Source organism: Mauremys reevesii, linkage group 25 (assembly GCF_016161935.1).
Source record: "Mauremys reevesii isolate NIE-2019 linkage group 25, ASM1616193v1, whole genome shotgun sequence".
Taxonomy (NCBI): domain Eukaryota; kingdom Metazoa; phylum Chordata; order Testudines; family Geoemydidae; genus Mauremys; species Mauremys reevesii.
This window is the reverse complement of record NC_052647.1, coordinates 2,629,862-2,656,265: the sequence shown is the minus strand read 5'-3', so window position 1 is coordinate 2,656,265 and position 26,404 is coordinate 2,629,862. Positions and strand designations below refer to the sequence as shown.

The window sequence follows — 26,404 nt, the reverse complement described above, 5'->3', positions numbered from 1 at the left end:
ATCAGACCAATGTATTGTTACCAAGATCTTTGGTGCCAGGGATTTTAGCAGTTACAAAGTGCTATTTATAACAGAACTTAGCTGCCACTCCAGGCAAATATCTCAGCTACTCTCAGCCAGGCAGGCAATCAATCATGTTTGATACCTCGGTTTTCCCTTTGCATGTACAAATGTTACATCAAAGTGCATTGGTACAAGGGATCAGAGGCAGAAATGGATGTGATTCTTATTGCAGCCTCCCAACCTTCCATGCACTATGGAAGAGAATCTTTAAAAAAGCACCACCTGGTCTTTGATAAAAAGTGTGTGATATCATCCCAGAACCCAAGACCCAGAGATGGAGCTGATGGTTCTCATTTTACAAATATTTAACGATTGCTCAAAATGCAGACATTTCATAGGTAGCTCAATTACAATTAGAGGTGGTTGTTTTTTCCCAGATTCAGAAGTTTATTTAGACTTTAAGACCAAGAACTCTAGGTTTATTCAAAATGATAGCGGGTCTATATCAGACAAACATTTTATACCACAAGCATAGATAATAACACTTAACAAGTCAGCAGTTCCTATCGTTTGCTGATCTTGGTACTGTTTGAATAACCCTGTGACAGCATTTGGCAATCAGTTTTATACTGTGAATGAGACTATTGTGACCTTATTAAAATTTAGGAGGAAGGAAAAAATGGTTTTCAAGGGAGGTGTAATTTCCCCCCCCTCAAAGTAGGTCTCTAAATCAGTGTACTATACAAAGAGTGGCCTGATTTCTAGACATAACCAACTTGGTGCTTAAAAACTGTAAAACTACATATCCTAATTCTCATGCAGTACTGGAGTTTTGAAAGATGAAGCCAGTGGATCTTGTGACAAAAAATCCTCTCCTTTCTAGGGAGTATTTAAAATGGTAAAGTATTCCCTACAGGTAGGGATAAAAAGTGCTGAAGATATTTATTGGCTCCCAATTAGTAAAAGGACCAAGTCTGTTGCAAAAGAAACGATACTGCTTTAGTGCTGCACTTAAAAACCAAACAGCTGTCAGAATCTAATCATTATGTTTTTATTTTGCAAATCCTGCTTTCCATTCTAAAATTCAAAAAGATGATGATGCACCTCAAGTGTTTCTTGGGGAATGTACAGCTTTCTGCAGTCTTCAACCTAAAAAATTATGCAGAAAGCAGAACTAAGCAAGTCTACAGAACAAGACAGTTAAGCACAAGACTGCTCCCATAACAGAACAGTTGGGTCCCTCCCCTTGAACAAAAACAAAGCCAGTCGTATTTCTGGCAATGCACATTCAGGTACTGCATTTGAATAAGACAGGAAAAAAATCAAAATCATGGATTATACAATTGTGCAGGACAAGTCACCTTCACACAAACATTCACACAGTTATTCTTGCTGCAGCTCCACTTCTACAGGTGGTGCCACCTCCTCTACCTTTGCATCACTGTTTCCAGACTCTGTTACCTCACTTGGTTTTTCCTCTTCCTTGTCAACTGGGTGTACCTCAGCTTCACCTCCTGCAGAAGCCACTGTCTCACCTATATTTTCTTGAGGAGGGGATGGTTCTTCTGTTGCAACTACTGCTGACTCTGCTGCTTCTTCTATTCCAGCCTCTGCCCCAACCTCAGCTTCTTCTTCTGGTGGCTGCTGCTGCTCTGCCTCATTTTTAGGCAACTCCTCATTTTCAGGCAATTCCTCAGAGGCTTTTTCTATTTCTTCTCCTTCTGCTTTAGTGGCTTCAGGGGCTTCTATGGCTTCACCTGCATCCCCAGGACCTTCCTCTTTCATCTCTGCAGTAGCACTTTCATTAGCCCCTTCTCCACCACCATCACCTCCTTCCAAGGCTTCAGTTTCATCAACATCCTGGTCAACAATTTCATCTGTAAATGGATCATCACCCTGACAAAGAGAGGGGAACAGGACAGCAGTCATTTGCCTGTAGTATGGTTTACGTTTCTCCTAGAGGAAACCTCAGATATGAAATTCAGAGGTTTGCAATGGAGATCAAGTGGAAACGACAGATCCTCAATTTCAGGAAAGAACTGTGAAAATTGATCAAGTCCAGCCCCAAAGCTCCTATAAAAATTGTGCACTCTAAACTTTTATCATGAAAAGCACCCCAGGAAAGTGTTTCTCAAAGTCCCACATCAATAGGCAATCTTACTTAGTGCTGGGAAAGCCTCTACCTTGAAGGAATGGAAACTGTATGCGACTCATGTACTGCAACCTGTTCAGGGTGCAGTCACCGAGGGGCTGGGGGAAGGAGGGTACACTCTTATGAACTGTGTGTGCTGCAACACCTAGGCAAATCAGGGGTGTTCAATCTCAAGTGGGAGGAACTCATCTTCTAGAAAGCAATTATCAAATTTTTCACCTTCTGTCCAGTCCCATTAGAGCATACAACCCAGTGGGAGAGATTTATCTCCCACTGGGAGAGGTCCAGGCAGATCAACAACTGAAGTTACAGTTTTCATACCACCCTATCTTTGGGAGCCAAGAAATCCAGGTATTTTTTGAAGTGTTGGTATAACTAATGATTTCAAGTGAAAACCGTCTTAGTAGTCTCAGGAATTGGTTCCTGCTCTCTCCATCCCACACTAAGTGATAACTAATTAGGTTTTGTTATTTCAGTAGGAGTTATTCATATTTTTCATAGGAGGTCAAGGCCCTAAGGGTTTTGGCCTCGTTCAGCCTGAATAAGGCTGAGATCAGAGCTCACATCTACTCCTCTTTGGACAGGGGACCTATTTTTATTATTTGGCTTAGATTGGGTTTCAGAGTTATCTGAGGGAGAATATTGTACAGCCAGCAGATGGACCCCCTGCACCGTTTGTTCTGGATTACGGTATGGTGGCTCCTAAACTCTCCTTCCCTTCCTCACAGATCACCTTAGTATGCAGGCAGCCTGCAACAGATGAAGTGTGAATGAGGAAAACAACATGCCAGTGGCAGAAATCTTGCCCGGAATCTAATTGAGTGTGACTAAGAGCTTTTGAACTCTTATGTGATGGCTGCGATGGAGGCAAGGAGAGAGTTCTCTTGCCCCACCAGTATCTGTGAAATCCTGCCCAGTGAAACTGTGCTGGGTGACAGACAGCCTAGTAAAACTGGGCCATCTTTGCCTAACAACAGTCAAGTGTTTCTTGTGAGGAGTTTTCTATTTCACGGACCAGAATGATCAGATTCAGACCAGTCTGGCTGCCTCCACAAGAGCAGATCCATGCAGGTGGAGGACAAACATAATGTCGTCTTCTCTGGCTGGATTTTAGCCAGCCAATCTCATCTATTGAGGTTCTGGAGGAACTCCAGGCTATACCCTGCGATCTGGACCCATGTCCATAACCGCCAGTAAAATCTACAGGGGAATATGGAGTCCACTATTGGTGGAGACTGTCACAGCCTCCCTTTGTAAGGGCAAGGTGCCAGCATCCCTCAGAGGAGGAATCATTAGGCCCACGTTCAAGAAACCATCTCTTGACGCTGACAGTCTTGGCAATTATCACCCTGTCTCCAGCCTTCCTTGGGGAAGGTTGCTGAGAAGGTTTTGGCGAGGCAACTCTGGCATTACCTGGAATCCTCAGATTTCCTTCACCCCTTTCAGTCTGCTTTTGCACCTGGGTATGGTACGGAGACCGTGCTGGGATCGGTCGAAGATCTCCTCCTGCTGATGGACAAAGGTCAGGTGCCCATGCTGATTCTTTTAGATCTGCCGGCAGCCTTTGATACCGTTGATCATGAGGTGTTGTTGATGTGCCTGCGGACCCTGGCAGGGGTAGACGGAGTTGCACTTGAGTGGTTCCGTTCTTTCCTCTGAGAGATCCCAGAGGGTAGCACTGGGCAATTGCTCATCTGCCCCGAGGGCTCTCTCGTGTGGGGTACCGCAGGGTTTATTGTCACCCCTCCTGTTCAACGTGTATGAGAGGCCGCTAGGGGAGACAGCCTCGCTATCTGGGCTGCAGTGCCATCAATGTGCTGATAACTCTCAGCTCAAAGTCTCTTTCACTGGACCCAGAGGGTGGAGTCTCAGTTTTGCTAGTGTCTAGCAGAGACTGGGGCTTGGATGAGAGCTAGTTGGCAGAGGCTCAATCCAGATAAGACCAAAGTGATGCCGGTGGAACAGGGGAAACAGCTGCTCCCCCCATTTGAGGGGGTTTGCCTGCCCTGTTAGCCAAGTTTGCAAATCAGGGGTCCTGTTGGATCCTTGGCTGCTCCTGGATTCCCAGGTACCAGCAGTAGCCAAAAGTGCTTCTTTTCATCTTCGCATGGCAAGGAGGTTGCGACCTTTCCTCTCAGATGTGGACCTCGCCAGTTACCCATGCCCATGCCACCGCCAGATTGCATTACTGCAATGTGCTCTAAATGGGCATACCCTTGAAGGCAACTTGGAAATGTCAGTGCAGGACACAACTGCCTGCTTACTCAGCGGCGCTTCCGCATGGAGCATATTACACCCATACTCTGAAGATTGCACTGGCTTCCAGCTTCTTTCTGGATGCAATTCAAAGTGCTGATTTGACCTAAGAACCCTACCTGTTGTGGCCCTTTGTCCTCATGCTTCATCCTGACAGTGAGGATCGGCTAGGGTGCTCTCACTGATACTCCCCTGCTTTGATCTCGAGGAACATGGATAGGGCCTACAGGGAATATGTTTCGACTCTGGAATTTGATTCCCCTGTTGGTCTGTCAGAGTTTGTTGACCTGCTGGGAAAGTTTCAGAGCCTAACTGTTCATGCAGGGTGAAATTCACCCCAGGCAGGTAGCCAGGATGAGGCCTAAGTACCACTTCAGTCTAACTAATGCCCTGTGTGACTTAGATGGTGCCTATGCCTTGTGCCTCCTTTTGGCACCAGGGTGAATGCCCCCTCAGGCAACTGCCTGAGGGCTGACTTTAGGGCACTGAAGTTCCTTTTGATATTTTGTTCCTTTAATTATGTTTTGGTTTGGGTGATTAACTAAACTACATGTGTGGAGATTACAATAAGGTACAATTCGTAAATTTTTAAAAATACATGAAAAGTGATAAACTGCCTAAAAAGAAAATAAAGACACCAGACCCAAGGCTCAGCCTATGCATAAGAAAGCAGAGTGGTATCTATGCTTCTCCCCATTGTATACAGAAGCAAGTTTTGTGACCAACATGCAGCACACACAGTGATACTCAGCTCTGTACCAGTTCAGTGTTCAGGACCAAGTCAACGTGTATCCCCACTGCTCTGTGGAAAAGCAAGACTAGCTGGCGACTTTCTTACTCACTCACCTTGAGATACTTTTCCAGCATTTTTACAATGTGCTTGTTATTTAGGACACTCTTGGCAACATGGAGACTAGTCTTCTTGAACTGCTCGGCTGCCATCTGAAAAGGAAACCCGACACTGGGGTTACTCTGTGGGTCAAGTCAAGGAAGAGTTTAACAGAGATCAGTCACAAGATGTTAGTTTCCTGCCCAGCTATGCTGTCAAGGAGAAATTCCAGATTCCAGCCCTGTTCTGCAGTGGCTGCTCTGCATAGGGTACATGTTTTGGCCTTGGGGATGGGCATGCCCAATCTGGCAATACAAGCCCTGAAGAAAAGTCCATTAAGGACCCTCAACTGCAATGGTCACCAAAATGCAAGGCTGCAGCAATGTAGTAATCCCTAGTTAAAGAAGCAGATTATTAGGTCTTTTCACTACCAAAGTAAGTTTATTTCAGAAAATAAGACAGCTAAACAATTTCTGCTATGCTGTGCATGCATTTACATCCAAATACCATCAAGCAATGAGTGACTTCAAGCCCTGACTTTTAATTCTGACTGAAACTGCTCCCAAATTGAGGAGATCCCAAATCGGACATGAGCATATCCCTCAAATACCTTACAGTAAAATCAGATGCAACGAAGTTTTAGGACTTTAAAATGAACACTATCCGGCAACAGATTAAGCTCTCTGCACAAATATCAGTGTGTGATCTCCAGCAGACTGGCTAGCACCAAATGAGCAGGTGCACCATACTTAGGCTCGGTAGGATTTGATTTTACACTGATAGAGGTTAGAAAATGTTGATTTCAGCTGACACAAGGAAACTGATGAAAACAACAGCCAGTAGGATTGCATCCACCCTGCACCTTGCCCTGTAGAGACTGAGTGTAACCAGCCCTGCAGCAGCGCACAGCCCCCTCTGCAGCCCTGCTCCTTCACTCCTGTGACAGCAGCGCTGCAGAGGGCTCCCTGCATTGCCGCAGGGACAGTGACCCCAGGTCCCTGCAGGTGCAACATACAGGGAAAGCTGTGGTCCTGGTGGAATGAGCGGAGACCCCCAACAGCCAGGGCTGCGAGAACAACGACAAACCCCCTGACATGGGGAAGGCCACCCGCTGCTGAATGTCTCCTGCCAGGAACGGAGCCATATAGTAGAGGGATGGCTTCCCCATGGCCAGGGGCTCATCTTCATCACAGTCCTAGCCAGAGGTCTCTGCTTTTCCCCCCAAGACTGCAGCCTTCTCTGGACCTTGAGCCTCCAGGGATTGGGTGTCACCAGCCCTGCAGCTGTGCAGCCTCGGCCCCACACATCCATCAATTAGGATTGTGGAAACCACCCAGGGCAGGAATAGTTCAGCAGCACCTAGTGGCTGAGGGCATATCCTCCTTGCAGCAGCCCTGACTGGGCCAGGACCACAGCCTCCCTGCACCTTGTACCCCAGTGACTTGGACCTCTCAGCCATGCAGGGAGCCCAAACCCCTCCCTTAATTTCCAGCCACTGTAAAAATAAAAACTGTTAGAAAAAAAAAATCAATATCAATTGTCAAAATTAGAAAAAATAAAAATCAAATTTTGCCAAGCTTAACCACACTCAGTAGTAACAAACTGCGAAGAGCAGGAAGTAAAGGAATAATGGACAGATATGATTAAATGCCAGTGGCATTTAACACTTCTAGAAGGATTTCAAAGGATCTCTCATATTTTCCCCAACTGAACAATGAACCAACAAAAGCTGGGTGCTGAAGAGCTGTATTTAACTTGCATAGAGAGAAGTGATTGAAGCCTCTCTCTTTTTATGAAAGAGCAGTCTTTGAAGATTATAGATCTCATTTAAGGCTACAATTTTGTCAGTTACTTTTTACTAAAAGTCAGGGACAGGTCACAGACAAACAAAAATTCACGGAGCCTCTGACCTGTCTGTGACTTTTACTAAAAATAACTGTTGACACTGCAGGGCAGGGGCACACGGTGGGCTGCAGCCCTTGCCGCAAGCTGTGGGGCGGGTGCTCGGCACCGGATGCAGCCCCCGCCGTGGGGTGGGGGAGCATAGCCCCGGCCCCAACCGAAGAAGTCATGAAGGTCTGATAAAGTCACAGAATCCGTGATTGCCATGACAAAACTGTAGCTTTACTCATCATGCATTGCTCCATTTTGAACTGAGATGAAGGGTTGCTGGAAGATGTACTGTAAAGCTGCAAGCTCCACTTTGGCCAATGCTGGTATAGATGCTCATCTAACATTATGCTTTTTGTTAGAAGTATTACTGTGCCTGCCTCAAGTGTTCTGACAAGGGAGGTGTTTGAATTTTTTATTAAGCAGCACTATAAAACAGTGCAACCTCAAAGAGAACCCTTGGTGTGTAATTTATACAGCATTCCTGAGTCAGAGCATTTTAATCCCAAGAGAACAGGAAGGAAAAGCCAGACCCTCACAGAAATTACTGGGGTGGAGGGATGTCCTCTAACCTGTGTTATGCTGGTCAGACTAGATGATCACAATCCTGCCTTCTGGCCTTAAAATGTATGAATCCCATCCAAAAATCTAATTCCTGGCCCAATAAAAGATCTGCCCTTAAGGGTCTGGCTCCCTATGTATCATAGTCAGCATATGGAAACTTCAGCTCCTAACAATGATTCCATGGTTCTCAAATTCATTGACATACTGTGGGATGGCAGATTACGAAAGGCAAGACCAGGTCTCACTTTCTTTGTAACCACTTCTATTCATCTTTCTCTCACTCTCAACATGTACTACAACCAGTGATGAGCTGCCAAAATATTAACAACCAGTTTCCTCCTCCTCACCCCACGAGGGGGTCGTGCCCCCCCACCCCTCCGGGACCCCTGCCCCATCCAACCCCCCTTCCCTGTCCCCTGACTGCCTCCTGCCACCCCATCCAACCCCTCCTTCTCATTCCTGATGCCACCCCGGGACCCCTGCCCCGACACTAAACCCCCCCACCCCCCAACTCCCCTGCCCACTATCCAACACCTCCTCCCTGCCCCCTTACCGCGCTGCCTGGAAGTGGGGGCCGAGCCGGGACCGCTCAGCCGGGGCCGGGCTGGGCCACTCGGCTGGGGCCGGTGTTGGGACCGGAGCGGCTCGGCTGGGGGCTGGGTCGCCCGGCGGGCCGCAGTCGAAGCTGGGGCCGGGCCGGACACACGCCGGCCAGAGTCGGGATCAGGCCCCATCCGGGGTTGGGGGCCAGGCCGGCGCCATGCGGCGCCTGGAGCCCTCCTTGCGCCCCTGCCCCAGCTCACCTGCGGGAAGCCACTGCTTCCTTCTCAGCCCTCCCAGGCTTCCCGCGCAAACGGCTGATTCACAGGAAGCCAGGGAGGGGAAGGAGAAGCCGGGGGAGCGTTCAGGGGAGGAGGCAGAGGCAGAGTGAGGTGAGCTGGGGCCGGGGGAAGGGCAGGGAGCTGTTGGAGCTTTTGTTAAATTTAAAATCCCTTTTCCAACCGGTTGTCCCTCATGGGACAACCAGTTCGAAAAGGGCTTTTAAATTTAACAACCGGTTCCCGCGAACCAGTGGGAACTGGCTCCAGCTCACCACTGACTACCAACCCCTTCCAGATCAGCTGCTAATACCTACCTACCTACCTACTTGCCAATACCTACAGGAGAACAAAATCCACATGGCCAGTTCCTTCATCTTCCCACAACCGCCAGTGACCACAATGGTACTAGTTAGTTTTGCATTCCATCAGGTCGGGAACAATAAGCCAGAAGATGAGAAGTGTTTCTAGTAGGTGGAAAGCAAGTTATCATTCCTCCATGCAAGAGCCCTCAGCAGTCACAAACCCTCAGCCCTTTACCTGTTCATTCAGCCGGTTCTCCGAGTTAAAGATAAAGTTACTTTAAATTATCTAATGAGTAGTTGGCCAGAAGTGAGTATGCTTGCTTACCCTGCGGTTCCTGTTGTGGTCTGCTGACCTTAGGTGTCTTTGGAGCAGGTGATTCTGTGCAGGAATTAACATGTCACAAGCCATACAGTGAGCTGCCTCGATCTTCTTGAAAAAGTGTTCCTGGCCGATACCTGAGGTGACACAGACAGGTTAGCCAACATTCACAGTAGCTGTTACCTCGAAAAATGTTCTGAGAGTCCCATCAACACCCTCTCACCACTCCCATAAATAAATATCACAAAACTCCCTCTGGGATGTAACTGACAGTGGTATCTCATCTCCTTTCAATTCTGTCTTGCTTTCTGAGAACCATCCATGCATGTCATTCTAAGGATTTGAGAAGCCACTTGTCTCAACAATCTAGATTCTTACACATGTCCCACTCCTGTTGTATCAGAGCACATCACAAATATCACCACTTATCCTAATGCCAGACAAGCACAAAATCACTGACTTTCCCTAAGCAGAGCAGGGAATGAAACCCAGATTTCCTCAGTCCCAGGTAAGCGCCTTTGCCACAAGGTCAGCCTGCCTCAAAAGTGGCTTCAATGAGACACTTGCAAAGTCTCAAAGGCAGGACAGCACAAATGATTTCCTACATTTTGGAATATTTCACTCTTCCTTTACCCATTTTCAGAAGCTAACAGCAAAAACCTGTTAGCTGGCTTAATGTTGGTCAATGCACAACTTAATTCAAGTTTCAACAGGACCCAAGCTCCCTACATTAGTTCAAATGCCTTTTTTCCATTAACTGGCTGTGTCTGAAGAGACCCTGCACTGTAGGAAAACATGCCGGGAATTGTGTGCTAAGCAAGACCTTGTAGGTTCTGTGGCAATATGGTATTGTCAAAATGGGGGCAAGAACAAAACAGGGGAAAAACAACCCTACAGCTTTTAATGGAGTTAAAAAGTAAAATGAACATAGGATCTGTTCTGTTCAACTGCATATTTACAAAGTCAATAAAACCCTTTGCTTTTGAACATTTTCCCATCTCCTACTGCCACACATCTTCACTGGCCATAAAACTCAGCATCAGTAACACTGCAGTGGATTCTCACTAAACCATGCAGAGAATCTGCAGTCTCTCTCCACCTGATAGTGAGGCCTCTTATTTTTATAAAATCTGCCATGGCACCCATGTGTACTGTAATATAGCATCTTGAAGCAAGGCTAAACTACAACCGCCTACAAAAATGAACAGAGCACACAGTGACTCATTAGCCCTTTAAAAATGGATCTTGTTCACTTTCTTCCTAACTTTCAAAATGCAGTCATCTTTAGCAGGTCTCCCAGTCATTGGGGTAAGATGGCAAGATTAAACTGGATACTGAAGCTGAGGGTGGGTGACAAGTTTAACTTCTGTCTTACCCCAGCCCTCTCAGATAAGTTTGGCCTGAGAAAGGAAAAGCAAATGTGGCTCCTTTTTCCAATCCTCATCCAGCAGCATCCACACTGCCAAGCCTTTTCCTTCAGCACTTGTCACTCCAGGGCTACTGGATTTCCACTGACCATCTAAGCCACATCATAACTCTTTTCTGCTAGAGAAGTCGGATAGTTGCTGGCACCTTGGGCCTAATTAAGAGCTGACTGATCGAGCATTACTGAACAGGCAATACTTAATTGTAAAATCTATAGGGCAGAGACTGTCTTTTTGTTCTGTGTTTGTACAGGACCTTGCACAAAGTGGTCCTGATCCATTACTGGTGCTCCTATGTGCCACTGCAAAACAAAGTCTCCAGGCATACACAGACATCACTTACCCTTGAAAGGGTCTGGTTTCTGCTTTGTACCCTCCTTCTCAGTCAGCTCCTGACGACGCTTTTCAATTTTCTTATTTCTGTTCACAATATACTCCTGGGGGTAGTGGGAAGGGGGAGAAGAAGAGAGAATGAAACTCTCCACCACTTGTACAAACCAATGGCATCAATAAGCAGTAAAATCTATAGCAGGGATAGGTAACCTATGGCATGGGTGCAGAAGGCGGCACGTGAGCTCATTTTCAATGGCACTCATACTGCCTGGGTCCTGGCCACTGGTCTCGGGGGCTCTGCATTTTAATTTAATTTTAAATGAAGCTTCTTAATCATTTTAAAACCCTTATTTACTTTACATACAACAATAGTTTAGTTATATATTATAGACTTATAGAAAGAGACCTTCTAAAACCGTTATAATGTATTACTGGCACGCAGAACCTTAAATTAGAGTGACTAAATGAAAACTCGGCACATCACTTCCGAAAGGTTGCTGACCCCTGATCTATAGCATGCCATTCAGAAGGGAAATGAGCTCTGTAAGAAAACCTATGGGGAGGAGAGGAGAGGAGAGCACAACTAAATAATTTAGAGACATACCAAGTACTCCCACCCCACGCTGCCTATACCTTCAGGAACTCAGACAGATCTACTCAGTCAGAGCCACTCCATATATCTCAGCATGCTACAGTAGTCAATAGTGCCATGACAGTGGTAACTGTCTCTTTAAACCATTCAGGTGACCCATGTGTTCTTGAAAGATGCCTATTGACAGCCTGGAGACTTAAACACCCATCATCTAGAGAAGGATGCAACACAGGCTGCAGAAGCACAAGCTGCCTGACACCTCACCTGAAAGACAGGCTTTTAGAGCTATGTGGAGGGGAGGGTCAGCCAATGGCTTATTCATTTCTTGGCTTCTCTGATGAGCCAGCCAATTTGAGGCTTAAACAGTGCCAATTGAGAGTTATTTGTGTGACATGCATAGGAGATCCACTAGGAACTAGACATACCTAACACCACATTTCACATGAGTCAGTAAAGAGCCATCAATTGATAACTCTTAGTGAATGCTGGCATGAGCCGGAAAGGAGCCACTGGGCTCTGTACCCCATTACCAAACTCTGGGCAATGCAATCAGCAGATGTGACAGACAGTAACAGAATTCCTCAATTATTATGCCTTCTCCCACACCATTCTAGGAATTTTAAATAAGGGTTAAAAAAAGTCTGAGCCGTCCATGTACCTGCAGGAATTCAACTGTTTTATCAGGGAGTTTGGTGCCAATGTATCGCAGGGTATCTTTGTGAAACTTGCTTTGCAGATGTTTCTGGATTTCTTCATCTTCAAAGCTACGGAACTTACACACAGAGCAGGCGAACTGGATTCTGAAGAAAGTAATGCGTGATACAATAATCTATTTATACAGTGAAACTTTTCACAAGAGCATCCTGACAAAATTCCAATTTGAGGAATTTTCTGCTTACCAAACTTTCCTCTCCAGGTTCAGTTGATGCACAACTATTGTATTCCTGTTCTAAATTGTGTAATTTTGCTTTGTAGCATGTACATGCATGTTGAAAGAATACAGATGTATTTTATGGGGTCAGAGTTAAGCCTAAGGTTGGGGAATATACAAAATGAATTTTCATTTGACAATACTATTGTTAATTTGTATATATGTACTGAACGGGTAAATTATCTTAATTGGTCATTTAGAATGCTTACTTTTTTAAATGGCAATGTCCTGTATTTAGCATAAGGGCTATAATGAATTACTTCTACAACTGTAACTATTAGACAATACCTACATTCTCCTTTCTTTAATGGTAGTTACAAAGCACAAAGAGAAGAAAAGAGTAGATTGGCTGGAATTGAAATGCTGATTCCACTGTGCTGGCTTCAAACGGAAACTTATATCTGTGTTGTGTGAACAGGAGGGAGTTCAGATCTCCTGCAGGGGTCCAAAGAGAATTCTGTGCCAGGTGGGTTAGGGATGATGAGTCATAGCACTGCCCCTGAGAGACTGATTTATTGATTGCTCCCTCTATAGTCACTTACCTGTCCATAGCACGATCACGCATTCTATCCCTTCTTCTCTGTTTCTCCCTCTTCTTTTTCACCTCATCATCATCATCATCACCGCCATCTCCAGATGCTATAGAGAATCACATTTAAAGTTTCTATGTAACACCTAATGTCAACATTTTTAGTTGGCAGAAATTTAATTCTTTGGGTTTTATTAGGATGTGAGCTACTTGTGCTTCCCTCCCATACTAGGCTTCAAGAAATCCCTATCCTTCCTAATCTCGGACAGCTCCTCTGTCTGATCTGTTTTTTTAGGCTGCTTCTCTATCATGTGTTTGTTTCTAGGAAGCCACTCAACTTCCAGCCTAAATATCCTTGGAATTAAGAGTTCTCAGTTCTCAAGTGGTACTAATTGTAATAGACACCACTCCTGACACTTGGTGCCCACGTGTCCAGAAGGGAACTCCCATCACTTAACTTCAGAAGTTGCTGGTTTCACTGAAGACACAGCAACCACAAATGGAACCAGCTCTTACTGTTGACAGTGAAGGCCCTCTCTTGGGGTAGTTGCATTGGGTGACACACATTTACCCAACTTCCCCTGCATAGCTAATGTCTGTTCCTCCCTCCTACCCTTGGTTTCCTTGGGTGGTCGAGTGCCGGTAAGCACATTCTCAGTGACTGAGAACTGAAGCACAGACTCCATTTTGTATTGCACTATTACACTGGGTATTGTCCTTTCACTTTTTTCACCTTCTATTTTTCAGGATGCTAGCATAGCACCTCAAAGGGTTCAAAAACCTCACATGCCATTCCAGAATGTCTATCACAGATAAACATGACTTCTGTTTGGTTTCTCAGAGGAGCTTTGAAGCCACTGGAGTTCTGCTTCTCCAAAATTCTTAATGAGAAAAGGAATAATTGGGGTTTTAAGGCCCCTGCAAGCAGGACAACTAAGTGTGAGCCAGGGAAGGAGAATTGGACAGAACCTCAGTCCAAGTCTCCAACTGAACTAGATATCCACATCTTTTTATTTTTGCTGTACAGCCTGCTGTCTTCAAACTGCATGGTTCTAGGGCTTTGCCAATACACAGCCATGTATTCTGCAAGGTCTCCAAATGCCTGGGAGAACACAACTAACCAGAACCCAGCAGAGAGCGCAACCCTACTCCCACTGCCTGTACTGTGGTAACACCAAAGGTAGGGGACCCTCTGTGGGTCAGGATCTGGTTATTAAAGAGGAAGGTTTGGATAAACATCGGAACATCAAACTATATCCCAACATCAGCCATGAGAATGTCCTATTTGTAGCTAGAGCAGAGCACTAATTCCCCATAAAGGAAACGTATGCAGATCATAATTTCAAACAAGCAGTGGCTTGTGCATCTCAAAAAGACTCATACATCCTGAAAGCATAAGAGAAGGGGAGTCTAGAATTGACTAACTTAGGTCTGCCAAGTGCAGAATTAAGACAACAGGCCATAAGTGAAAATTGTGACAAGTATGTTATTAGCTAAAATTCTTTCCACAAATACAGACAAGGAGTGTAATTTTCTGAATTGCTCAGCACTGGCCTAACTGCTTTCACTGAAGTCAATAGTAAAACTGCTACTGAATTAGGCCAACACTGAGCACTTTTGAAAATCCCAGCCAAGGGCAATAAGAGGGGCAGCCTCAATGTTTAGTCTCTGCCTTCCTATTTTTTTTTTTGGTGGTTTTGCTATCTAAGGGCTTACCCCGCAAACTGATCTCACAAATTAGCCAGCTCTGTTTTATAAGTCCTTTCAGTGACATTTCCCTCATTCTGGAATTAATGAATATGCTTTATGACTTGATGTCAGTAAGACTCAAGTCCCTCTTCGCAATGAGCAAGTGACCAAGTGAAAAGGAGACATCATCCCCTTAGGGTGTAGGCCCAACAGCCTGCCAGACATGCATAGCACAAATACAAGAAACATACGGAGGCAAGGGGAGATGGTTCTGGCTACAGGGGACCCAATAAGACACCTCCATCTATAAAATTTCTAAGATAAAACTCTTTGCATAACAGGCCCTTTCCCCCACTATAGCAGATAAGGTGTAGGCACATCTGGGCTTTCTGTTCTCTATTCAACTCAAAGGAATTCAGTTCAAAAGGAATGACAAGAGTTGTTTTCACATGAGATAATAAAGCTTTCAAACTAACCCTTGATCCAATATGCTTCCACCTGCTCTGGACAAAAGACATTTAATTTAGAGTGTCACTGTTAAACCACCACCCAAGAAGTGTGTCATTGTTAGAGAAAATCCTGCTTTATCCATTTACTGGACCATTGGTGTTTTGTTTTTCCATCTTAGATTGTAAGCTCGGACAGGCACTGTGACTGGCTTTTCAGTACAGCAGTGAGCACAGTGTCAGAGCTCTAATATGAGTAATGCCCCTCACAGGCAAGCAGCATTATTCCACCAGGCTGCAAAAGACTACATTAAAGCAGCAGCTCAGACACCTGGGCCTGTGTGTGTTGTACTTGACATGACATAGCACACTCCTGAAAGCTGAACTCAAGATAGCTCCAAGTGAAAAGAGGGAACACACGCCAGTTGGGTATGTTAAGTCCACAGGAATCATGTGACGTGAAGAAATTACCCTACCTTTCTTCTCCCAATCTTCACCACAAACCTCATTCTCCTTTAAAACAAAAACAAAGAAAGCCATCAACAACTACTTTAAAAATCCACATAAACTGTATCTGCACTAATCTAGTGACTGACAGAGTATATAGTGTAGAGTCATTTTTAGATCAAACCATCATATTTAACCAAAATTTGCACAATTGTTTTGCTAAGGCTATTTCAAAATTGACAGTGAGATCCTATTTTGCCAGTCTTAACATTTTATATGTTGCTAAAACAATGAGTCATAGCCATGGACAGAATTCAGTGTTTGTACAGTGTCTAGAAAAATGGGGCTCCATCCTTAGTTAGCCCTTAGGCACTACGGTAATAAACATAATTAATAAGGAGTTTAACCCCACTGTCCCAATTACTAGATCATACTCCCTCCGAAATCATGGAACAATAATGGAGCAGTATGCTGGTCTAGAAAGCAGAGTTCATAGCACCCCAACATTAGGGGCAGTCATATGTATCCCATATGGCAGTAGGAGGGAACTTTTGGGTACTCGGCATTTTAAAAAAAAAGATGTTTAAGTAGATTTAGAAGCCTAACTTTAGGCTATTTTAGAAAATTCTGGCCCTGGTGTGTGGGAGCGAAGTAAAGGACACTAGCTACAATATTCTCACATCTTCACTCTCAGATGAGGCTAATCTAATAAAGGTAGCTAAGAAAGAATCTAGCAGACACGTTCAGAAAATTCACATTCATTCTATAGAGGCTCTAGAAAGTTACTTACACCTTTGTCTCCTTCATCTCCAGATTTGTCCTCTCCTTCACCATCATCTGCCAGATAAACAAGACAGATCATTTAACTAGGGTGGGGAAAGCCTGTCCTCCCCCTCTTACTGCAAGTTACTAGGCACCAACACTATATCGCTGCCTATTTACTCACAGAGCAGTAGTTCATAACCACCAATACAAAACTCAGCTTGCTGACTATTCTCTCCCCTGTCTGGCAGTCCCTGCTACAAGTTCCGTCCCTAACTTAATGATGAATTTAGAGGACCAACTTCTCTGATGAGTCCCCAGAGCATCAAGGTAAAGCCTGAATGCTAGGAGGCATCTCACTGCATACCACAGTAACAGTGACAGACTATAATCTCAGATTAAGGACCATTAAGTTTTAAGATCTAACAGCCAATATCTATAGTGCTGGTTGTCAGTCAGTGAAGAGAGGAAGCTATCAGTTTAAAAAAACAGGACTGTACCGTTCTCAGTGTCGTCTCCTTCACTGTCAGTCTTTGCCTGTTTACTGTCTGGCTCATCTCCACTTTGGGATTGTTTCCGCTTGCGCCCTCCTTCACTATCTGATCGACCCCCTGAGCGGTTGCGAAAACTTCTCCTCTTGGGCTAGAAACACAAATTGGGTGAAGTATCTTATGGAGCATCTTTTCACGATCAACCAAGAAGCTCCAGCTCTTTTAAACCTTCTGCAGCTCAAATGAAATGAGCTCTTAAAAGCACGTGACCCTGTAACCTTCTGTCTAGATCAGCGGTTCTCAAACTTTATCAACCCGTGGACCCCCATTTTGATTTAATTTTTTTCAGGAACCCCCAAGCCCCACCCCCACCTCAGCCCTTGCCCCGCCCCTTCTCCGAGGCCTCGCCCTCACTCACTCCATCCCCCCACCCGCCCCAAGTCGCTCTCTCTCCCTCCCCGACCCTCACTCATTTTTCACCAGCCTGGGGCAGGGGGTTGGGTTGCAGGAGGGGGTACGAGCTTTGAGAGGGCGTCTGGGTGCAGGAGAGGGTGAGGGGTGCAGGCTCTGGAAGGGAGTTTGGGTGCAGGGTACAAGCTCTGGGCTGAGGCAGAGGGTTGGAATGTGGAAGGGGGTGAAAGGTGCGGGCTCCAGCCAGGTGGTGCTTAGCTCAGTCGGCTCCCAAAAGCGACTAGCAGCTGCTCCTACGCGGGAGGGAGGGGGAAGGTCCAAGGGGTTTCCACGCACTACCCCTGCCCGCAGGCACCACCCTCTCATCTCCCACTGGCCACAGTTCCCGACCAATGGGAGCTGCAGAGTTGAGGCTCAGGATGGGGGCAGCATACGGAGACCCCCAGCTCCCCACAGACCACTGGGATGACAGACGCTTCCCGGAGCGGTGCGGAGCCAGGGAAGTAGGAAGCGTGCCTTAGCTCCGCTGCACCGCCAGACTTTTAGCGTGCAGGAGGTGCTGGGCGGGAGGGGGAGGAGTTGATTAGCGGGGCCCATGGACCCCTTGGATTACCCTCGGGGAGCCCCAGGTGTCTGCGGACCCCAGTTTGAGAAATGCTTATTAGCTGTACTTAATGCAGTAAACCCTTTTATAAACTGAGCAGATGAGCTGTGCCAAGGGTATCCAAAATACTGTACATGGTTCCCTGCCTCCCAAATATTAAGTTTTTCTAAAGAAAAGGTCTGCTCAGAAACTATATCCTATTTGTATAGAGAAACAGCACACCAACCTATTGACTCTTTGAAAAGCGACTGTGAAATCTGGTAATTATCAAAGGAAAATGTACCCTTCAAACAGGAAGAGCATACTTCACAGCTAATCCCAGTGCCCCTGGATTAACAATGCACTGCCTGTCTTAAGGAAAAACAAGAAGGAGTTCTTGTGGCACCTTAAGGACTCCTAGTTGTTTTTGCTGATACAGCCTAACATGGCTACTGCTCTGAAACCTGTCTTTTAAGGGTAACTACATAGGTAAAAGCAAAGTAGCAAAGATTTTACACCAAGAACAAGTGGGTTTACGGCTCTTACCATAAGAACGTTCAGATGCCACGGCACTGTACTCACTCTGTTTCGCTGCCTGCCGACTCCATATGGCATGTTACCATACCTTCCCATTCCTGGCATTCCCATCATGCCATAGTCATAATCACCATAGTCTCCGTAGTCACCATAGTCGCCATAATCTCCATAATCCCCGTAATCCCCATAATCGCCATAGTCCCCATAATCACAATAGTCAGGGACAAGGGCTTGGGAGAAGAGGGAAGGGAGCCTGTTGGGGCAGGGACCACCCATGCTCCGCCCACCCATATAGTTCAACTCATTCCAGCGTGCAGACAGTCGCTCAGTACTTGAAGATGGCATGAAGCGGTCGGTGCGGTTGAAAGCATTTAGACGCCCCCGATTTTGAATCCGATTCTGGCCCCTTCCTCTAATGAGACCATAGCTGTTTCCTCTGTTGCTGGACTGATTCCTGCGGCTGTCATATTGGCTTCCAAAGGAATCATTCCGATCAGTTCCAACTTCGCCATAATCGTAGCCAGCTCTGTACAGATCACGGTCGTTCATTGAAGATCTTGAGTCATAAGATTCAAAAGACTCAAACCTGAAAGAGCTGCACAGCAAGCAAGGAATCGAATCAGTAGCTAATAAAGCACAAGCCATGCTCTGCCAAACATAAAAGCCAAAGAGAGAATTTACATCCAGATTTAATTTGGGTTAAAACTAGAATCAGAACACAAAGAATGAAGATGCAAAGAATGCAAAAAAATACTGTGGTCCCTGCTGCACAGGAACCTTTGCACAGGAACTCACGTCACCCTGTCCTTAGTCTTAGGGTGACTTGAGAATTTAACCAAAAATTGTAAATCTGCTGCACAAATATGTCTAATCAGAAATACGGCTGAAAAAGCTTCTCATTTCTAATTGTTACCTTCTCTGAGTAGGTACCTGCTGATCTGTCAATCAAAAAACTAATGCAGTCGTCCCCAACTTTTTTGTGTGGCGGGCACCGGACGACTAGCCGCCAAGGAGCGTGGTCACCGGACAAACAGCTGCCGAGAAGCGGCAACGCCAGGAAGCGTCGCCACCGAAATGCCGCCGAGAAATCAGCGGCATTTTGGCGGTGGCGCTTCTTGACGTTGCCACTTCTCAGTGGCATTTCGGTGGCAACGCTTCCTGGCATTGCCACTTCTCGGCGGCATTTCGGTGGCTACGCTTCCTGGCATTGCCACTTCTCGGCGGCATTTCGGTGGCTGCTTGTCTGGCGGCCAGCAGGCGGGCGCACATAGATGCCCCGGTGGGCACCATGGTGCCTGTGAGCACCGCGTTGGGGACCCCCTGAACTAATGGCTTTATCCACCATAATCCCACATTGAGGTACAGCCAAGAGATCCCCTTCCTCACTGCCAGCTAGCTCCCTGACTGGCACATTAGGAGAACTACAAGCACACAGGAAGCCTGGCACAGTACACAGCTGCAGAAATAGGAAATAACTGGAGAATTAATTAGATACAGAAGGACAGAAGAGCAAAAATTCCTGCCTGAAGTAGAAGCCCTGATGAGAAATACCTCTGCTTTGCAGGGTACAGGCAGTACATAGGGGTTCCAACGTACTTGCAATATTCCTAACATAACAGCAATAATAAGGAATCCAAAAGAGAAAACTTTTGGTTTTACCACTGGGTGTGGGATTAAGGCAGATAAATCCATCAGCATCTTGGCTGACAAAGTAGCAGATACCAATGCCACAGAAAGATTATGTATTTCATTTCTTCCTTCCTACAACTGATGTCAGGATGCATATTACTGTCTGAACAACAGAGCAAGCATCTGGTATTTTTCTTCATACTGACTGGTCTAGCAGTACAAACTATTTAGATTACAAGGCATCATCAGAAAAGGTAAGAAAAATACAGGTGCAGATTAAACATCTCACTTCAGCGTCTCATCATTAGTAAAATTAAGTTTCGGTACAACTAAGGGTAAACAGAGAAACCAGCTTTGAAAATACATTGTTATGCTGAATAGGGGTTAATAACATAATTTGGGACTGAGAGATCAAGGGTGCATTTTGTAGTAATGTATCTGTTCAAGAGGAATTAATATTGGACCACTCCCTCTGCTGTAAAACGTTTCAAATTTAAATTGAAATTACAGTGATTTAAGATTTTAAAAATCTGTGTGAAAAGTAAGAAGTGATACGTTACCTTTCCTGGTCTTCCATTCCTTCCCCGCCTCCACCACTGCCTTCCTTTGACAGCATATCCAGACGCTGGTTTATTTTGGCTATGATGGAGTCAGAGTTCTCATTCGCCACAGTTTCCGTACTATAAGTTGCAACTGGCATACTGGTGTTGACATCAGCAGTCATGGTCATGTCGGTAGTTTTGGGAGTCTCCCAGGTATTGGTGGTAGCAGCAGCAGCAGCTGCTGCTGCTGCAGCATAATTGTACGAGGCAGCTGTAGTAGAGCCGGCGGTTTGAGTGCCGTAATAGTCATAGCCTTCATAGCCTTGCAGAAAAGGAAAGTTAAATTGAATACACTGTCAAAGAAATGTAGGCTCATGGAAGGAGTTTAGATTCTAATGAACTCACTCTACCAGTCAAGGTCGCAGCTGATCTTTACTATTTGATGAAAACTTTTAAACTTTTAGAACCAGTATGGTCAGGTTCTCCGTAAAGAAAAATTCAGGTTTCCTAAAGTTACAAAAATCAGAGATAGAAAAATATCTGTTGCCATCAGCCAATTATCATGAACCGGTGTGGGATTATTCCAGTGATTGGTCCACCTTGGTTTTAACTGATAAGAGAGAGATCCTGTACTACCATAAAGATTTGTTATAATAATGTTCAGTATCTACAGCGTAATACATTGCCAGCATGCACTACCCATGTAGCATGGCTCCATGAAGCTATGCTAAAATTTGAGAGACCTGTGTTGCTGGGCTTGTAACCATGTATGCAAGAATAAATACAATATTGACATACATGTAATAGACTAACCAGAAAATTTGAAGTGATGAGCCATATTCTAGCTCTGACAACAACATAAACTGCCTTATGGCAAGGTAATATAATGGTGAAGGGAAAAGGCACTGCACTACAGCTGTGTTCATGCCACTATTGGATACTGCTTATGTAAATCCAGAGATTCAGAATTTAGGAAGTGTGTGACAGTACAGAGAATTCTTGTAATAGCACTACACATACACAACCTGCTAGTGTGCTACAAGCAGTGCATTGGCTCACCAAGCCAGGGCTGTACTGGTTCTGAAGAGAAAAATGCATTTCTGAGCCCTGTACTAAAAAGCAAGCTTCCTCTCAGAGCTCTTCCACTGCTACTTCTAACCTGCAATACCCTCTGCTATGCCAATCCTAGGACTCTTGTTAAGTGGCTGCCAAATCATGATCAAGAACCCTCCTCAAAACTCCCTCCATTCTATTATGCCTACAATAAACTTGACACCCTCAGGCCACTGGAGCATCGATGCCATTGCCTCTCCTGAGGACCAACACTGTCTCATTTCCTTGTACTTTTTGCTCCATGCTTGTACAGCACCTAGCATAATAGCCTATAACTAAGGCTCCTAGGCACTATAACAACACAAATAAGAGCAACTAATTTTTCCCTACTGACTTGACCAGAGGTCTATTGCCCTCTGTGCTACACAATACCCAATTTTTCTAAAGTGAAAACTAGAGAAAAAGACTAAAAGTAATAATTAGTTCTTCCCAAATTAAGGCACAGAACCCAGCTTTAAAAATACTTCAAACCAAGGCCAATTACATGCCAGAGTGAAAAGCTAAACTCCAAACCCAACACAAGGATTTATTATGGAAACACAGACAAACCCTTTAGCAGTACCAGTAGGCAGGTATAGCTGTGTTTACTGCATACAATCAAGATGTCATTTAATGTCAAGAGCATAATCCTAGCTTTTTAGGGGAAGGTTTGGTACCCAGGCTCATCACTATTCTGGCCTGAAGCCCAGCATAGTGCAGAATGATGAAGCAAGGTACAAATAAGTGAGTTGGAGAATAGACCTAAGTATTGCAGTAACAGAGTAAGAGGACTTGACACAAAACCAATGTATTTATAACACATACCTTGCCAATTTGCTGCGTTTGCTGCATATGTACCTATGGGATGAAAAGACAAACGCATTATTTCAACATTAGAAGAATCACCCAATGGTATTCAGTTTACAAAGGCTACGTGAATGTCACTCAATTTAATGCCAGCAAAAACATATTATCCTTTCACATAAGCAGAAAAGAAAAGGCTCTCAGAAGTACGGTCTTGTGAAAATGTAACAAGTAATGGAGAATTAAATGGAAAATTGTATTATGTGAGGAAACATTTCTGATTTATTTCAAGAGAAAGTTGGAGATACAGAAATACTGTACCAGAATCTCAGGGTCCAATACACTCAGACTATCCAGTAACAAAAACAAATATTATATTCTTCCCAGCTTATGGTTCAAAAAGAAAATCTTTGTTGCATTTCAATAAATATTGAAATATTATTTAGCATTATTATCTTTAGCCCATGTTCACCATCAGCAGACACAAGATTATTAGCTGACTCCAGTTCTATTAACACTACCTCAAAGTAGGAAATCCCACATAGAGGAACTGTAGAAGTGTAGTATTGCTTCACAATCACAAATTAGTTCTCAAGTTTCTCAGTGGAGGCCACAGGGCATAAGCAACTGCAGAAATTAGACTCCAACTCTTTATTAAGGACTCCAGTTTCAACAAATGCTTATTGGAAAAACCATAGTGAAAAAGCGTCAAAGTCAACATTTAATAAGATCAAAACACTCTTGGAAATGTAGAGGAGGGGTATAAAGAGATCAAGTAGTAGGACCTGATCCAGCAAACACTTGGGCACATGTTTAATTTTACTACCATAAATTGCTCACTGAATAAAAGTTAAAAGTGTGCCCATGCATTTGCTGAATCAGTGCATAGGTCTGGAAAGCAACCTTCCAATATAAGAGCCCAGGAAAATGATGGGGAGATGGAAGGACAGACAACCACCACCACAGCACAGAAGTGAGTATTCCTTGAAAAGTTGGACTAAACATTTACAAAAACTTACTCAGTGTGATTATAGAGAAGGGTAAAAGCTATAAGCCAAAAAATGAAAAATGCTACACTTTCTGTTACAGAACATTAGAAAGGAAAAGGCATAAAACAAAAGTTATTTTTTTAAAATGCAATTCCCTATGTCAGCTTGAATTATAACTGTGAAACTTACCTTGAGCATTGGTGGCAGCAGTGCTCCAGGTGCCATAACCTGTAGAAATAAACAAACATATTAAGCCGACTGCTGCAATGGGGGAAAGCCGACTGCTGCAGAGAAGCGTGTGGATCGGACACAGACTTCTCTTAGGGGAGAGTCTGATGATAGAGAATCTCCAGGTTATAGTCAGGAGCAGAGGAATGAGAAATATAATGTAAGGGCCGGATCAGATGATGAACAGTCACATAAAAAAGAATCTGGCACATCAGAAAAAGGCAGGCTAATAAACAGGGACAAGTTTTTAAAGTGCTTGTACACAAATGCCAGAAGTCTAAATAATAAGATGGGTGAACTAGAGTGCCTTGTGATAAAGGAGGATATTGATATAATAGGCATCACAGAAACCTGGTGGACTGAGAGCAATCAATGGGACACAATCATTCCGGGGTACAAAATATATCGGAAGGACAGAACAGGCCGTGCAGGGGGAGGAGTGGCACTATATGTTAAAGAAAGTGTAGATTCAAATGAAGTAAAAATCTTAAGCGAATCCACAGGTTCCATAGAGTCTCTATGGATAGAAATTTCATGTTCTAGTAAAAATATAACATTAGGGATCTATTATCGACCACCTGACCAGGACAGTAATAGTGATGATGAAATGCTAAGGGAAATTAGAGAGGCTATCAAAATTAAGAACCCAATAATAGTGGGGGATTTCAATTATCCCCATATTGACTGGGAACATTTCACTTCAGGACGAAATGCAGAGATATAATTTCTCAATACTTTAAATGACTGCTTCATGGAGCAGCTGGTACGGGAACCCACAAGGGGCGAGGCGACTCTAGATTTAATCCTGAGTGGAGTGCAGGAGCTGGTCCAAGAGGTAACTATAGCAGGACCGCTTGGAAATAGTGACCATAATACAATAGCATTCAACATCCCTGTGGTGGGAAGAACATCCCAACTGCCCAACACTGTGGCCTTTAATTTCAAAAGGGAACTATACAAAAATGAGGGGGTTAGTTAGACAAAAGTTAAAAGGTACATTGACTAAAGTGAAATCCCTGCAAGTTGCGTGGGCGCTTTTTAAAGACACCATAATAGAGGCCCAACTTCAATGTATACCCCAAATTAAGAAAAACTGTAAAAGAACTAAAAAAGAGCCACCGTGGCTTAACCACCATGTAAAAGAAGCAGTGAAAGATAAAAAGACTTCCTTTAAAAAGTGGAAGTCAAATCCTAGTGAGGCAAATAGAAAGGAGCACAAACGCTGCCAACTTAAGTGCAAGAGTGTAATAAGAAAAGCCAAAGAGGAGTTTGAAGAACGGCTAGCCAAAAACTCCAAAGGTAATAACACAATGTTTTTTAAGTACATCAGAAGCAGGAAGCCTGCTAAACAACCAGTGGGGCCCCTTGACGATGAAAATACAAAAGGAGCGCTTAAAGATGATAAAGTCATTGCGGAGAAACTAAATGGATTCTTTGCCTCAGTCTTCACGGCTGAGGATGTTAGGGAGATTCCCAAACCTGAGCTGGCTTTTGTAGGTGACAAATCTGAGGAACTGTCACAGATTGAAGTGTCAGTAGAGGAGGTTTTGGAATTAATTGATAAACTCAACATTAACAAGTCACGGGACCAGATGGCATTCACCCAAGAGTTCTGAAAGAACTCAAATGTGAAGTTATGAACTATTAACTAAGGTTTGTAACCTGTCCTTTAAATCGGCCGGTACCCAATGACTGGAAGTTAGCTAATGCAACGCCAATATTTAAAAAGGGCTCTAGGGTGATCCGGCAATTACAGACCGGTAAGTCTAACGTCGGTACCGGGCAAATTAGTTGAAACAATAGTAAAGAATAAAATTGTCAGACACATAGATAAACATAAACTCTTGAGCAATAGTCAACATGGTTTCTGTAAAGGGAAATCGTGTCTTACTAATCTATTAGAGTTCTTTGAAGGGGTCAACAAACATGTGGACAAGTGGGATCCGGTGTACATAGTGTACTTAGATTTCCAGAAAGCCTTTGACAAGGTCCCTCACCAAAGGCTCTTACGTAAATTAAGCTGTCATGGGATAAAAGGAAAGGTCCTTTCATGGATTGAGAACTGGTTAAAGGACAGGGAACAAAGGGTAGGAATTAATGGTAAATTCTCAGAATGGAGAGGGGTAACTAGTGGTGTTCCCCAAGGGTCAGTCCTAGGACCAATCCTATTCAATTTATTCATAAATGATCTGGAGAAAGGGGTAAACAGTGAGGTGGCAAAGTTTGCAGATGATACTAAACTACTCAAGATAGTTAAGACCAAAGCAGATTGTGAAGAACTTCAAAAAGATCTCACAAAACTAAGTGATTGGGCAACAAAATGGCAAATGAAATTTAATGTGGATAAATGTAAAGTAATGCACATTGGAAAAAATAACCCCAACTATACATACAACATGATGGGGGCTAATTTAGCTACAACGAGTCAGGAAAAAGATCTTGGAGTTATCGTGGATAGTTCTCTGAAGAGAACGCAGTGTGCAGAGGCGGTCAAAAAAGCAAACAGGATGTTAGGAATCATTAAAAAGGGGATAGAGAATAAGACTGAGAATATATTATTGCCCTTATATAAATCCATGGTACGCCCGCATCTCAAATACTGTGTACAGATGTGGTCTCCTCACCTCAAAAAAGATATTCTAGCACTAGAAAAGGTTCAGAAAAGAGCAACTAAAATGATTAGGGGTTTAGAGAAGGTCCCATATGAGGAAAGATTAAAGAAGCTAGGACTCTTCAGTTTGGAAAAGAGAAGACTAAGGGGGGACATGATAGAGGTATATAAAATCATGAGTGATGTTGAGAAAGTGGA

At 44.3% G+C, this 26,404-nt stretch overlaps 1 protein-coding gene across 5 annotated transcripts in view; it reads right to left on the bottom strand.

Moving 5' to 3' along the window:
• Window positions 1-426: 426 nt before the first annotated feature.
• AKAP8 (A-kinase anchoring protein 8) overlaps window positions 427-26,404 on the bottom strand; it is a 37,726-nt gene continuing 11,748 nt past the window's right edge. For 2 of the 5 annotated variants that reach the window (XM_039514265.1, XM_039514264.1), the window contains exons 2-14: window positions 23,557-23,595; window positions 22,400-22,432; window positions 20,501-20,804; window positions 18,321-18,906; window positions 16,790-16,931; window positions 16,318-16,364; window positions 15,557-15,593; window positions 12,959-13,055; window positions 12,144-12,285; window positions 10,904-10,997; window positions 9,143-9,273; window positions 5,258-5,353; window positions 427-1,899 (exon numbers count right to left, since the gene is read on the bottom strand). In XM_039514265.1, coding sequence (XP_039370199.1) covers window positions 1,387-1,899; window positions 5,258-5,353; window positions 9,143-9,273; window positions 10,904-10,997; window positions 12,144-12,285; window positions 12,959-13,055; window positions 15,557-15,593; window positions 16,318-16,364; window positions 16,790-16,931; window positions 18,321-18,906; window positions 20,501-20,804; window positions 22,400-22,432; window positions 23,557-23,595 — 2,261 coding nt within the window. In that variant the 3' untranslated portion in view covers window positions 427-1,386. Of the gene's footprint in view, window positions 1,900-3,568; window positions 3,764-5,257; window positions 5,354-9,142; window positions 9,274-10,903; window positions 10,998-12,143; window positions 12,286-12,958; window positions 13,056-15,556; window positions 15,594-16,317; window positions 16,365-16,789; window positions 16,932-18,320; window positions 18,907-20,500; window positions 20,805-22,399; window positions 22,433-23,556; window positions 23,596-26,404 lie in introns of all 5 variants that reach the window. The other 3 variants (XR_005591213.1, XM_039514266.1, XM_039514267.1) reach the window with 3 other exon arrangements.